Genomic DNA, 14,573 nt, shown 5'->3' on the forward strand with positions numbered 1-14,573 from the left:
CAGCACAGCTGAAAATTGGGCAAAGAATGTGAACAGGCAGCACTTAGAAAAGGAGACCCAAATGGCCAGTAAACAGATGTGAATGTTTAATTTTATGCATCAACTTGAGTGGGCCACAGGGGCTTCCCAGATTTTGGTCAGGCATTATTGTAGATGTTTTTGTGAGGGTGTTTTGGATGAAATTAATATTTAAATGAACAGAAAGCAGATTGGCCCTCATAATGTGGGTGGGCCTCATCTTATTGGTTGAAGGCCTGAATAGAACAAAAGGCTGACCTTTCCCCCTGGCAAAAGGAATTCTACAGCAGGTCTGACTTGGACTGCATCTGCATCATCTCTTTTTGCCTGATGGCCTTCAAACTATATCATCAACTTCTCCTGTCCAGCAGCCTTTGAAATAGAACACTGGCTATTCCTGGATCTCCAGCCTGCCTTCTTGCCTGCATTGCAGGTTGAACTTGCCAGTTCTGTAATTATGAGCAACATTTCCTTATAATAAAACTCTGTCTGTCTCCTCCTTTGCTTTCTGAAATCCTCTATTTCTCTGGAGAACTCTGACTATATGACAGATGAAGAGAGTTTCAGTCAAGAAATAGGGAGATGCTAATTTAAACCACAGTGAGATACCACTTCATACCATTCAGAATGGAGAAAGGCTCATGATATTCAGAGCTGGCAGGGATGTAGAGAAACAGGAACTGTCCATACGAACATGTAAACTGGTATAGCACCACTTTGGGTAGAAGTTTGGCAATATTTTGTTAGAATTAAAGATGGGCAACAATTTTGATCTGGCAATTTCACTTCTAGATTAAAATTACTAGGTTTTTCATCAAAATAAGATTGCATTAAATGTTAAGGTAGGATATCAAAATTTAGTTTTGTGTTAATATTATTCTCATTAGGGGCGCCTGGGTGGCTCAGTCGGTTAAGCGTCCGACTTCGGCTCAGGTCACGATCTCGCGGTCCGTGAGTTCGAGCCCCGTGTCGGGCTCTGGGCTGATGGCTCAGAGCCTGGAGCCTGCTTCCGATTCTGTGTCTCCCTCTCTCTCTGCCCCTCCCCCGTTCATGCTCTGTCTCTCTCTGTCTCAAAAAAAAAAAAAAATTAAAAAAAAAAATTAAAAAAAAATATTATTCTCATTAAAATTGTTTCATGATCCATTTTTATATTTGGTTGCTTATTTAACTATAGATATATGTATGTGCCCTACCTGTGGGCTCACAATTGCTGTTTTGCACTGACTTCCATAGGGAACCTAATAAGATAATTTTGAAATGAGATGGTTTAAAGAAATACATCAATTTCAGTCACTATAATCCACTGTTAAATTCTAGTAGTAACCAAAAAATATAGTTTAATTTTCATACATTTTTTTTTGGTGCTAACACTCCAAATTTTGTAAAGAATAATCTTGATGTTTCAAGAGGATGTGCATGCCATATGAAATAATCCATATCATATTAGAAGGCAAAGTATTAGTTTCTCAAATATGAGTAAGAAAAAAGGTGATACCAGTGCGTTTGTGTAATTAAATTATGTAAGTTTACTGCTTTGACCTCTTGTGTTCGTTCATTGCATTTAAATAATTAGTGACCTTTCTTAAATATTTAGTGAAAACTTAGAGCTTCATAGTATTTGGACAAAGTCGTCTTACTATATTAAAAAAAAAAACTGGCCATCTTAATCTTTTGCTTGAGTTTTCTAGGATTTAAAATCCTAGAAATTTAAAATATTATGTATTTATGGTTTTTAAAGTTACAAAAACATTTTTTTGCTAAGGAAGACTTTGTGAAAATGTACTTAAGTGAAAGTGAATATATTTGGACTTGTGGGGGAAATTATTACCCGGTTTCAAAAGTTTTTGTAGGAAAAATTACTATATGATAATGTCACTTAAACTGCTTGATCCTGTTTAGTCTTTTTAGAAATTAAGATAAAACTTCTAGGCCCTAAACAGTTTTCAAAGCTTCAGTTCTCTAAGTCAATATGTAAATAGCACATTGTAATTCTGAATGGCTGTGTCATTGTTTTGCAAATGGCAAAGCGTGGCATGAAGTTTGTAATCTCCCTTTAAATTTTTTGCTCCCTTTAAATGTTTGCAAAAAATTTTGGGCAAACATTATCAAAATTTTAGAAATTGTGCAGGGGTTTCATTTAAATCAGTATGGTAAGGCTTAAAAAGAGTATATTAAATCTGAAAACATGGATGGAAAAAAAAATCAGTATGGTAAGAATTAGGTAAGTCTAATTTAATGTACTTACCTTTTAACCATTTATATGATATTCTTTGAAATTTCAGGGGAAGTATACTACTGAACTCTGCTACAGTATATACACTATAAGAAGGAGTATATATATATATTTGCTAGTAAAATTCTCTGACAGTTGAGGTAGGGTTTGTGTAGCCTCTTTGTTGTCCCTGTGTATACCCATGTTACTATTTGTGTATTTATTCCATTTTGTTAATTGCATTCTTTCATCAACCGTTTCAAGGCCTTTATTTGTTTTATATAGTGTTCATGAAATTATTTTGGTTTTTTAGTATGCATTGGTGTCTTGAAAAATTCTTTCGTAGTAGCCATAGAACTTATGCTTTGTAAAGACATCAAGATATCATGTAAACGCTGTTTTTTATATCATATTCTGTTTTTTATAATTAATCCTTTCTTCTTTATCCATCTTTCATCTTATCAGTGCTTTAAACTTACCTGCTTGTAAAAGTGAAATGTAAACAGTTTTGTTCTCATTTTGAGGGCCCATAATGTTCGGTGTTAGAAAACATACAGAAGTTACACATATGTACATAAGTGAAATCTTTTTTGGGTAAAGATGGAACCATTACAATTGAATGGAGAAGCAAAAATTCAGAGACTCTTAAGTCCTATCACTTTCCAGTCAGGCTCAAATTCATTATTTTACAGTAAGTTTTACTATTTTAAGTGGTTATCATTTTCTGCTATCAATTACAGAAAACCTGTATGTATTTATATGGCCTCAAGTTGGAAACTTGGAGTTTTCTTGTCTCTATTATTACTGATGATCTTCTATTATAAATTGAAACATTTTTACATTCATACTGAAGTTTATGCTCAAATATATAGAAGCTCCTACTCCATGAGCAAATAAGCTAATCAATTTTGGAGTCACCAATCAGTTAAATTAGCAGTTTTTGTATGGAGAATAACATGTCTTCACATTATGCATTATTGAATATTTTTTTTTTTAATTTAAGGTCACACTCAGAGCTTACCATACCTTAGATTCTTATGCAATATCATGCATATTTATTAACATTTTATTTATAATAAAGAATGAAAATATCATATATTTGAATTAAGACTGGTCTCAGCAAATTAACAAAGTTCAATTTTCTTTGTATTTTTTTTTTTTTTTTCCTAAATACACCTATGTTCCTTAGGGGTAAAGATAATTTCACTATAAGAATAGTCATATACTCTGTCTCCATTCAGCAGGGTCCTCAGTGGCTCCTGGATTTTTGTTGGGTTGTTTCATTTTTCTGCATTTGGTAGCTGATGATTTCCATTAAGTAGTCGGTTTTTTCATTTGTTTATTATTATATTTCTTTGCAGTTACTTAGGGAACTTGAAAAACAAGTTTCTGTGGGGCCAAGTCAGTGCATTTGAATAGTATATCTTGGTCTTTCCCATTAGTAATCAGATAGCAGCTCTGGAAAAACAACACTTTACTGCTTTTGGGTGAGTTTTTTGGGAATCTTACTCTCAGAGTTTTGATCTCATTTAATCCTGGGATTCCTATAATGAGCATTGCACATATTTTCCCATAGATATTCATTTTCATTTATCTATTGATAGGATTGTTAGCTAAAGTACAGGATGCACAATTAAATTTAAATTTCAGACAAATTATGAATACTTTTTAGTATAAGTATGTTCCAAATCTTTTGTTGTTTTCTGAAATTGAGATTTAACTAGGCATCCATATTTTTATTTTATTTTATTTCAATTAATTAATAATTTCAATTACTTAATGCTAAATCTGGCAACTTATTTCCTGGGCTCTTTCCTCACTAAACTTTGAGTTCCTTGGGTAAAGTGGGTTGGGTGGAGGTACCCTTATTCATCTGGACCTAGTTTTCCAATCTCCATGGTAGTCTGGTGATTTTCACTGAGTGAAAGAATAAAATCTGTAATCAACTAAAATATTTCTTTATATGAGTATTTATAAAGCAACTGTATTCTACTGGGTTTCCCCGTTTATGTGAGTTAAATTCATTGAAAATAATGTTTCAATGAAGAGTTGCAGATCTCAATGGTAAAAAAAAAAAAAACAAAACTCCATCTCCCTTTCTCTTTGTCATCTCTTTTCCTCTTCTCTTTCCAGATCTTACTATAATTAGCTAGCATTAACAGCAAATGTTTACTTTAGTTAAATTATTCAGAACATTTATTTTACTTGTCAAAGGTTAGATCAGGTTGTTGTTTGAACTGGTAATTAAATGCAGCCTAATATGCTCTCATATTTATATGCAATATAAGCCTAGTTCCTCATCATTCTGTATAATTTTGATGTTCAAGGCTGACATTTCAAAAAGGTTTTCTCTCTTCAAATATTGCTCATTCTTCTTGAACTCCTAATTGTTTGTTAGAGTTACCTTGATTTTATGAAAGCCTGAGTAAATAGTTTTTTAAAGGCTAGAGGTGTTCTTGATATAAAATGAGGACAGTAACAATTGGAAGTATTTTTGTATGGCTGTAAAATAACAGAAGGTTTGGTCACTAGGCTGATTTGCTTTCCCAGTCTTTGCATCTTGAGCATCGTTCTGGAGAACTCTGAAACCAAATGAGGATATACCCTGAAGAGCTTTTTGTTAGGCCACTTTAACTTTTTATAATGCTAGGTTTTCTCTTGGTTTATGTAGTCACAACTGCCACTTGCTATTGCTTTATAGCATTTGAATATTGAAAGGCCAAATATATATTTTTTTAAAGTTTATTTACTTGGAGAGAGAGAGAGAGAGCGAGCACAGGTGAGGGGCAGAGAGAGAGAATCCCAAGCAGGTTCCACACTGCCAGTACAGAGCCTGATATGGGGCTCAGACTCACAAACTGTGAGTTCACGACCTGAGCCAAAATCTAGATTTGGATGCTTAACTAACTAAGCCACCAGGGAACCCCTAAAGGCCAAATATATTCTTATTTTGTAATATCAATTATTTAAGCCCAGTTGCGAAGCTTTCATATATTGTACTTATTTCTGATTATACATATTAGTTATAAATCTAGTATTTTTATAGTGGATTGTTTACTTTAAACATCTTGTTCTGGTAACCTGGAAAATGTAAGAATTAAGTCTTATAATTTTAATTTTCTTTTGATCATTGTTCTTAGTATGTAGACCCTTACTGTATTTCTTTGCCTGTTTAATTGGCAACACTTGAATAGTTCAGATGTGTAGTTGCTAAAAGTGAGTTAGGTTTTCAGGATTTTACCAATGAGTGATATTTAATATTGAATGACATGTATTAAGACAAATGCTTTTATATATAATTTATTTGGCATTGTAAATGCATTTATCTTGTGAGAAACAGACCCCCTGTTGTCAGATGAAGTATTCTGGAAAGGTTTGGAGTAAATAAATAATAAAACTACTTTGATATACAATCTAACCAATATTAAATATTAAGACTTTTCAGATGATTGATTTTAATACTTAATTAACTTAAAGTCCAATGTAACCTTCTTGCATTAAAGATGGACAGAATTTTAAAATGGAACTTTATTCTTTCTCTTTCTTTTCCTTCTCTCTTCTCTTTTTCCTTCATTCTTTCTTCCTTACTCCTTTCCCACCTCCTTCTCTCCCTTATGATAAAGACTTTAGAACGTCATTATTCCCAACCATCAAATTTACCTCTAGCTGCCTTGACTTTTAATCAATTTACCTTGATTAAAAGGGTTTTTTTAATAGAAGATTCTATAGATAATGTTTAAATGCTCTCTCTCTTAATTATGAAAATATAGCTTCTATCAAAGTTTGTCGCTTTTATAGCCATGATGTCATGTTTTAGTTTATACACCCATCATGGTAAATGCATGCTATCTGTGACCGATACTTATTCATGCTATATCCTCTCCCTCTTTTATAATTGTGTTCTGGAAATAGTTCGTTTAAGCTCTTTGATATGCTTTTCTTATAGGAGGTATCTTTATGTAAAGTAATATTACTCTGTCATTTCAGTGTTTGACTTTAAGTTTACCATCAGTCAAGAATTTAAATGAATGAAGTATGCTTATATGAGCTTTTCTGAATATGGATGTCTTTAGAAGACACAATTCAGAATTCTAATTCTCTGCCTGTGTATTAGAAGCTTTGAAAGAATGAATACACTGAAATGCATAGAACTTCAGACTCAGAGGGAATAAATTATTTTTCTAGAGGCTTTGTTCATGTAATACCATTTTAACGGAAAAAAATTTATTCAACTAACCTTTTGTTTTGTCTGTACCATGCTAAGAGTTTGAAGTTTTCACCTGATGCTTGTATTGCTTCACTTACATGGAAAATAATCTTGTTTTGAAATTTTATTACTATACTTTAAAACTGTCCTCTAAGCTTTAGTGCTGAATTCTTACCCTTTCATTAAATATTAACTATTTTCACAAGACTTCCCTTCTTTCAGTCAGATCACTTTTATCCTAAGATTTAATACTGTAAGAACAAGATCATAACGCCAGTATAACTGTCCTTAAGATTAGTCTTAGAAGGGCACCTGGGTGGTTCAGTTGGTGAAGCATCCAACTCTTGGTTTTGGCTCAGGTCATGATGTCGTGGTTTTGTGGGTTTGAGCCCCACATTGGACTCTGCGCTGACAGCAGTTTCCGCCTAATGTGTCAATTCCTGTGACCACAGGATAGCAATAAAACCAATTTTGAGTTTTGTGAATTTTAAGTTTATGTGAAGGAGAAAATTTAACTGTTATTTATAGTAATGTAGCAAAGAAGGGATATCTCCTTTCTCAAGTCTTGGAAGGTTATATTGCTGTGCTTTCTGAATTAAAAAAAAAAATAAGATTGCCTTCATTTAAAAATTCCTAGGGTTTTTTTTCCAGGAAAATTCTAGAGACAGATTGGCATTACTTAAGAAAACTGAAATCCATCAATTATGGGTTTTAGTGGTCATTTACTAAGGTACATATTTGTGGTCATTATATACTTCCTCTCTGTCTACCTGTTATGTAGAGAAGATTAAGGCATATCAAGTATAGAAGTCGATGTTTGTAACACAAATATAAGATGTAATGGTGAATTGTACATTTCAAAATGTTTATGCCAATTTGACTTTTAATAGTGATTATCTTAAAATTTTCAGATAAAAAAATTCCATTAATTCTTTGAATTTTTATCAAATATTTTCCTATGGTCTGATATTTAGAAGTAAAAATACTATTCAATATAGTGATTAAAATAAATATAGACACATTTGCTTAAAAACTTTTGATACTCTCTCTTGTGGTAGTCAAATATTTTTGCAGTTAGTATACTCAGAAAACACAAATTGGAAAATTTTTGAGAAAATTACTTCACATTTAAAAGCAACACAACATTGTGATTTTATAACATTATCATAATAGCAGTAACCATTGCACTTAAGTATTGTTTATTCTAGAAAACTAAAATAGCCCCTGTATTTAAAACAGGACAATGAAAAACAAAGCAGCACCTGTTTAATAAGTTAATTTTCAACCAGATTATTATTTAAATCCATAACTGAAAGAAAAGAACATCATATAACTTTTTCTTCAACAGAATTTTTGTTTTTCTTTTAATGTTTACTTGTTTGAGAGAGGCAGACAGAGTGTGAGTTGGGGAAGAGCAGAGAGAGAGGGAGACACAGACTCCAAAGCAAGGTCCAGGCTCTGTCAGCACAGAGCCCGACATGGGGCTCGAAGTCACTAACTGTGAGATCATGACCTGACCCGAAGTTGGATGCTTAACCTACTGAGACACCCAGGTGCCCCTCTTCAACAGAGTTCTTGAAAATAACTCATTATTACTTTTCAATCAGTTTGCTTTCTTTGAATAAAAAGAATTTCAGTGATTCAGTTTCAATCTTTACAGGCATAATAAATTAGAATATGGTGGATCCTTGATTATATAGACTAGTTGTAGACTGGTGTATTTGGTAAATTTTTTATTTTTGTTACAACCATATAACCATAATTGGTTATAACCAAGTTGTCAATTTCTAAAGAATTATTAATAAAGGTAAAAATCAGTGGATGACTTCTTGAACCTAACTTTCTTTAAGGAGCCAAAAGACCTTAAGTATCTTCTAAAATCTTGAATGAATGTATGAATGTCATCATGTTGTATTTTTTAAAAAACATTTTAGGTTTATTTATTTATTTTGAGAGAGAGAAAGTATGAACAAGAGAGGGGCAGAGAGAGAGGGGGAGAGAGAAAATCCCAAGCAGGCTCCACATTGTCAGCATGGAGCCCAGTGCAGGGCTTGAACTCATGAATGATGAGGTCATGACCTGAGCTGAAATTGGGAGTCAGAACCTTAACCAACTGAGCCATCCAGTTGCCCCTAGAGTATTTTTTCTTAAAGTTTATTATTTATTTTGATAGAGTGAGTGCATGTGTGTGGGGTAGGGCTGAGGGGAGGGGAAGGTGAGAAAGAGAGAGAGAGAGAGAGAGCGTGTGCGCTCCATGCTGTCAGTGCAGAACCTGACCATGAGATTGTGACCTGAGACGAAATCAAGAGTGGGACACTTAACTGACTGAGCCATCCAGGTGCCCCTAGAGTATTTCATTTTAGCTACAGAAAGGTGTTTTTTTAATGTTCCTTTAAAAAATGTGCTTTGATATCCGTTTGCTAGTTGTTTATTTCTCATAGTTTGAAGTACATGAAATCCCCTTATTTGTATATTTTAAGTTTGTGAAGTCTTTAATAGTGGAAATGTATTATAAAACTGAGAGATTAAGGTAATGATATGAAAACATGTCTAGGATATTAAAGAGATTTTATAGAAATCTGGTGGTTAACTTGGAATATACATTTTCAAACATTTTCCTTAATAATTTCAAAAGTAGAACAAAATGTATGGAACAAAATATGAATCTAAACATTAAAATAGTTATCCATGGGTCAAATATGCTTTTGAAATGTTTATTCTATACAGGTTTTTGTTTTGTTTTGTTTTTTGTTTTTTGTTTTTGTTTTCTAGTTTGAATTACTTGCCAACAGTTTAAAGAGATTTCAAATAAAATTCTAGATTTCTAGCTTTCTTGAAAAAGTTGAAGCAGAGTAAAGGTGTTTCAGTTGTTCACAGATCCCATCCTCTTGTACAGTTTGTTTTGTATTTTGTCTATTTGTCTCATTGTCCAAGAGCCAAATATAGTGCAGGAGTAAAGAATGTGAGCTCTGGAGCTAGACAAGATAGGTTCAAATTCTGGCTTCAACACTTACTACTTGTAACTGTAGACAAATTAGTTAATCTCTCTGTACCTCTGTTTTCTCTTTGGTAAAATGGTGATGAATGTATGTCAGTAGGATAGTTGGGAAGATGAAATGATGAGTATACATGAAGCATTTAGAGTGGTCTGTGACTTAATAGTCATTGCTCAATAGATGTTAACTTTGATTAATAATGTTTTTTGCCTGATACCGTCAGGCATTTGAGTTTGGTGGCTCTTCTCCATAGTAGAGGACTTTAATCTGATTATTCATTTGATCAGCAAAATTCATCCGATTCTGTTTTATAGTATATGTAACTGATCATTTACTTTTTCCTGTCCTCTACTGCATTATATTCCTCAGAATTCCTTCTGTACTGTAAGTGCTAAATATATGTTGATTGCTTTGCATACATAAGAAGCAAATATTGACAGTTGTCTAGATTTATGGATTTAGGATTTGATTTATGGCTTTAGAAATTCTTACTGTATGTTGACAACAAAAGTTTTCCGCCTTGTCTAGTGTTGGTTTTGCCTACCCATTTGCTCTTGTTTTAGCCACAATCTAAGGTGGAGAGGATTTTTTACCATTATGAATGTGGGTGGGTGAGAGTTGGAGGGTTCTGGTAAAACTCAAAAAATGTAGTAAGTATTTTACAGAGTGAGAGCTTTAGGGAGAAACTAAGCAGGATAGAGGAGCATTTTATGTTGGGAAGAAAAGGATTTGTATATTCATGGGCTTTTCTGGAAACTTTCCTCCATAATTGTCGCCCTATCCTGTAAAATTATGTACTCATTTTGGTTGGTCTTGCTTTTCCATCAGTTTTCATTTATTCTTCCTATCATGTCTCCCCTCTCTTGAAACTTAAAATTTCATGTGTTAACATTATTTTGGATGAAAATTAGAGCCCAGTTTATATTTTTGGAAGATTATGACTTGAGAAGGTTATCTGTAGCTCATAGACATAGAAAATTTACAAGTACTGTAGCTTAAACATGTAAAAATAATTAAAAATATCTTTGTTAAATTGGCATTGTCTATAGAAATCAGAATCAAGGAGAAAAACCTTCAAAACAATTTTTAAAATGTGGTTATTTATATAACTTTGCGTTTTTAAACGTAGTAATACCAGGGGTAAAAGTCATAAAGTAGATATAGATATATTTGGGTGCATAGCAATGAAAAAGTTACTTATGTCACAGAAACACCATGTTATTTGAAGACAGACACACTCAGAAAAATATCTATATCACATGACAAAGGTTTAATATTCTTCATATTTAAAGCATGCTTATAAATTATGAAGACGATGATAATAATAAACTCCATCCACAAAAGATAATAAGTAAATGTCAGAAAAAACATATGAATCTTCAGTAATCTCACTAGTTATCAAGCAAATGCAATATAAAAATTGACTATCACACTCGTCCGTAAAATGAATTACCCATTCCCTCTGTTAATGAGGGTCCAGGGGAATGAATTGTTCTGTATACAAATCTTTCTGGAGCATAATTTGCTAAAATATATCATAGAATATTATTTTTTTATATACATGTGTTGGTCCAGCAAAGACACTTTTAAGAATTTATCTTAAGGCAATAATCATAGATGTGACACAGAGATATTACTAAAGATATTCATTGGGAAACTGTTTATAGTGTTGAACAACTGAAAGCATTCTGTTTACTAATAAGGAATTGGTTATATAAACTGTTACAGCTATTTAATGGAATACTAGGGATCCATTTGAAGTTATAATATGGTCTTTTTTTATGGGGTAGAAAATACCCACAATAATTTATATAATCAGTATATTTAACATGGTAGATCACATTAAAATAAATTTGTTTTAAATGCCCAGAACAAAGTCAGAAAGGATATGTGTAATAAACTGAAATGTTAACAGGGGTGTTTTTAGTTAATACAATTATGAATGATCTTATTTTGCTAAATTTTCTGTATTTTGAAAGTTTCTATTGTAAATGTGTATTATTTCAGCAGTGAAACAAAAGGATGTTATAAATGGTACGGTGATTTAACTTAGTTTGACTTTTTGTGCAGAAGTTTATTGAAAATAAGTGTGATTGAACATTGAGGTAATGGTTACCAAGGAAGTTCAGATTTGGGGAGAAATTATTGAAATGGAAATTTTGTGCCAGTTTTCACTTCTTTGCATATTTCTGCCAATGTGTTGTAACAGACCCTGAAGCCTGTGGAAAACTTGTTAATGTCTGTAATGCTCATTTAATCATTTCAATGTTGTATTTATTCCCAGTCATAGCAAAAAGAAAAAGTATAATTTTCCTTTTTTTTTTTTTTTTTAATCTCCCAGGTAGTCACTTTCAGTGACATTGTTCGGTTCTCACAATGTATCATTCCTTATCTGAAACTAGACATCCTCTGCAGCCAGAAGAACAGGAAGTGGGCTTTGACCCCTTGTCAAGTTACTCAAACAAGTCTGGAGGTGAGTTTTGTATGCAGATACATTCTATGGTTACTGGGAAATGTAGCAGAGAGCCTCCAGTTAGTTCTGCCTACCTTATGTGTGTAATTCTTTAGATGAAGCTGAGCAGGGCAGCATGAAGCACACTTCCCTGGATAGGTGGAGAGCACTCTTACAGTAATGAACACCACAAAACATCAACTTTCAATTATAGACAGAAGCATCAGCCAAATGTTTAATGCACCGTCATTCTTTAAAAAAAAAAAAATCATGATCTTAAATAATTACTTCAGCATAAGGATGTTGAAATCAAAATGGCCTTTGTCAAACATCTTTTAAAGAAGTCTAGCTTTTGGTGTTGATTTTGCAGGGATTTTTTTTTGTCTTTTGAAGCAAGTTGACCTTATTCCAGGATAAAGATTTGTCTGATTCTTTTTTTTCACCACTAATTAAAATTTGTGTCCTACTTTTAAAGATCTATGCATTGAAATTGTTAAAAAGAGACTGTTAAAAGTAAACTGTATTCAGGGTCTACCCTATCAAAATTTATCAAATATGTATGTTTCAGAATTCAGTGTTGTTTTCTCAATATTAGTAATAATATAGTATCTTAAAAGGAAGCAGTTTATGCAGATTCCTAAAGCCTTATCCTTGTTTTTGGTTGATTCATTGACTCAAGTAACTACTTAAAATTTTTCAGTCATGATGTACATATATCAGGATTATGAGATTGATTTTAAAAAATCATAACTGGTCAAAGTGATTCACATGTGTTTTGTATACTTCAGGTACAGGTTTTTTTTTCTGTATTGGCATAAAGGTCTGCTATTGTGTTTTGGGAATTTAAAACCAATGATTGATGTTTTAAAGTGGTTATTTCTTTAGTGATTAAGCCTTGACTTTATGGAGTGCATTTATGTTTTTTGTGCATGTTTACTGCCTTCTGTGTCATACAAATTCCATTGTTATTTTCGATGAAAATGATATAATTTGCCTTACAACTTATTTTTGTGATTTTACTTTTTATTTTCATATGTGCATTTGTGAAAAGGTCACAAAAAGACTGTTGTTCAAAGTTTTGATCATATGAAAAAATTGTTATTGTCTCATTTTCATTTCAGCATCTTAAACATTTCAGTGGTAAGAATACTACATCTCCTAGTGATGTTTGTTTTTTAAACATAATACCTATAAGAAACACTAATAATTAAGTCAAATTATTTCACAACCACTTCAAAATATTTCACAAGTCAGTATTTTAAAAGAAAAAATATTTTTGTGATAAGTATATAAAATAATTTCACCAAAATTTTCTGATTTATGTGCTTATTTTAGAACAGCGTGTGTGTGTGTGTGTGTGTGTGTGTGTGTGCGCGCGCATATTTTTCCTGGCCTACTTCATTAAACACTGAGGTTCTATTTTTTTTTAACTGGTTAAAAAACATTTTAAATTAATTTTATCCTTTATTGTTTTTAGGAATGAGTAGTTACCTTTACTGAAAAGGCTTTTCGTTTATATCCTAGCCTAACATTTCTATGACATACAAAGTTATTAGGACTGAATTGATGTTTAAAAGTGCCATTAATTCATTTACCCCAAATGTTCATTAACAATGTAAATGTATGCTGATGTTCTATGAGACAAGGAAGTGACTAATGACTCTTCCAACTAACAACACTTAAAATGAATAGAAACTTTAGATAGCTAATCTTGAAGTAATCAAGACCCTCATTCAGCTTGGCATCTCTGTATGCTCTAAAACAGCTGTCAACTGTTAAAAATATATACAAAACACACATACGCACACGCACATGCAGAAAGAATGATATGTAAATATCTAGTTCTTGAAAGCCATAAAGGTTACTAACCGTAGTGGGTTTTGTGCATTGTATATGTAAATATTTTATATGAAGCATCTATTTCATCTTCTCAGATTCCTTTTAGCAGAAAAACATGTGTTGCATTTTAATAGGGTTGTCTATTTATTTGAAGAATCATCACCTTTCTGGTATGTTTGTTTATTTTAATATATGTATTTCATGGGGTTCTCCACGTATTTGAAGCCGGTTACACATTTTTCCCATCAGGGAATTTATGGCAAATGGAGGACTCATTTTGTAAGTAGTCAGGCACTGGACTTAATCAGTGATTTCCCTGTGTGCAAGGCGTGGGTTTTTGGTCTTGTTTTTAATTCCTGTTACAGATTCCATAAGTAAACAAATGAGTATTTAATTTCTCAAAACTGAAATTTTAACATTTATAAAGAAACAGTATATTATTGAGTTAAATGATCCTGAATATTCTGGAAAGGATAAATAATAATAGCCACATAATTGGAATAATAAAGAGAAAACGGTTTCTCATTGGTTTATTTTCATGGATGGTGGAGGAAGGTGGGTGAGATCAGAAAAAAGACCTGTTTGGATATATACATGCAGAATTTTCCATGGGAATCAAACTTTTAACTGCTTGAATTTCTTTTTCAAATAGAGAATAGCATAGAAATTATGACATTTTTCTCTGTGCCCTATTTGGTCATATACATAGTTTACTACTTTAAATTTCAAGATCTTTGATCAAAGGGCATTAATTAGTAATTGGCAAGCTACCTGTAATTCAGTTGAAACTATTAAAAAAAACCCAAAATGTTTGTTCAACTATTCATGATTATTCATTGTAGGAAAAGA

At 32.3% G+C, this 14,573-nt stretch overlaps 1 protein-coding gene across 10 annotated transcripts in view; it reads left to right on the forward strand.

The window, feature by feature from the left end:
- TBC1D5 (TBC1 domain family member 5) overlaps positions 1–14,573 on the forward strand; it is a 544,621-nt gene that overhangs the window by 187,019 nt on the left and 343,029 nt on the right. For all 10 annotated transcript variants that reach the window (XM_040480115.1, XM_040480107.1, XM_040480108.1 and 7 more), the window contains one exon: positions 11,775–11,906. In XM_040480115.1, the coding sequence (XP_040336049.1) occupies positions 11,810–11,906 (97 nt within the window). In that variant the 5' untranslated portion in view covers positions 11,775–11,809. The remainder of the gene's footprint in view (positions 1–11,774; positions 11,907–14,573) is intronic.

This window comes from Herpailurus yagouaroundi, unplaced genomic scaffold (genome assembly GCF_014898765.1).
Source record: "Herpailurus yagouaroundi ecotype Mexico unplaced genomic scaffold, PumYag 159, whole genome shotgun sequence".
NCBI lineage: Eukaryota > Metazoa > Chordata > Mammalia > Carnivora > Felidae > Herpailurus > Herpailurus yagouaroundi.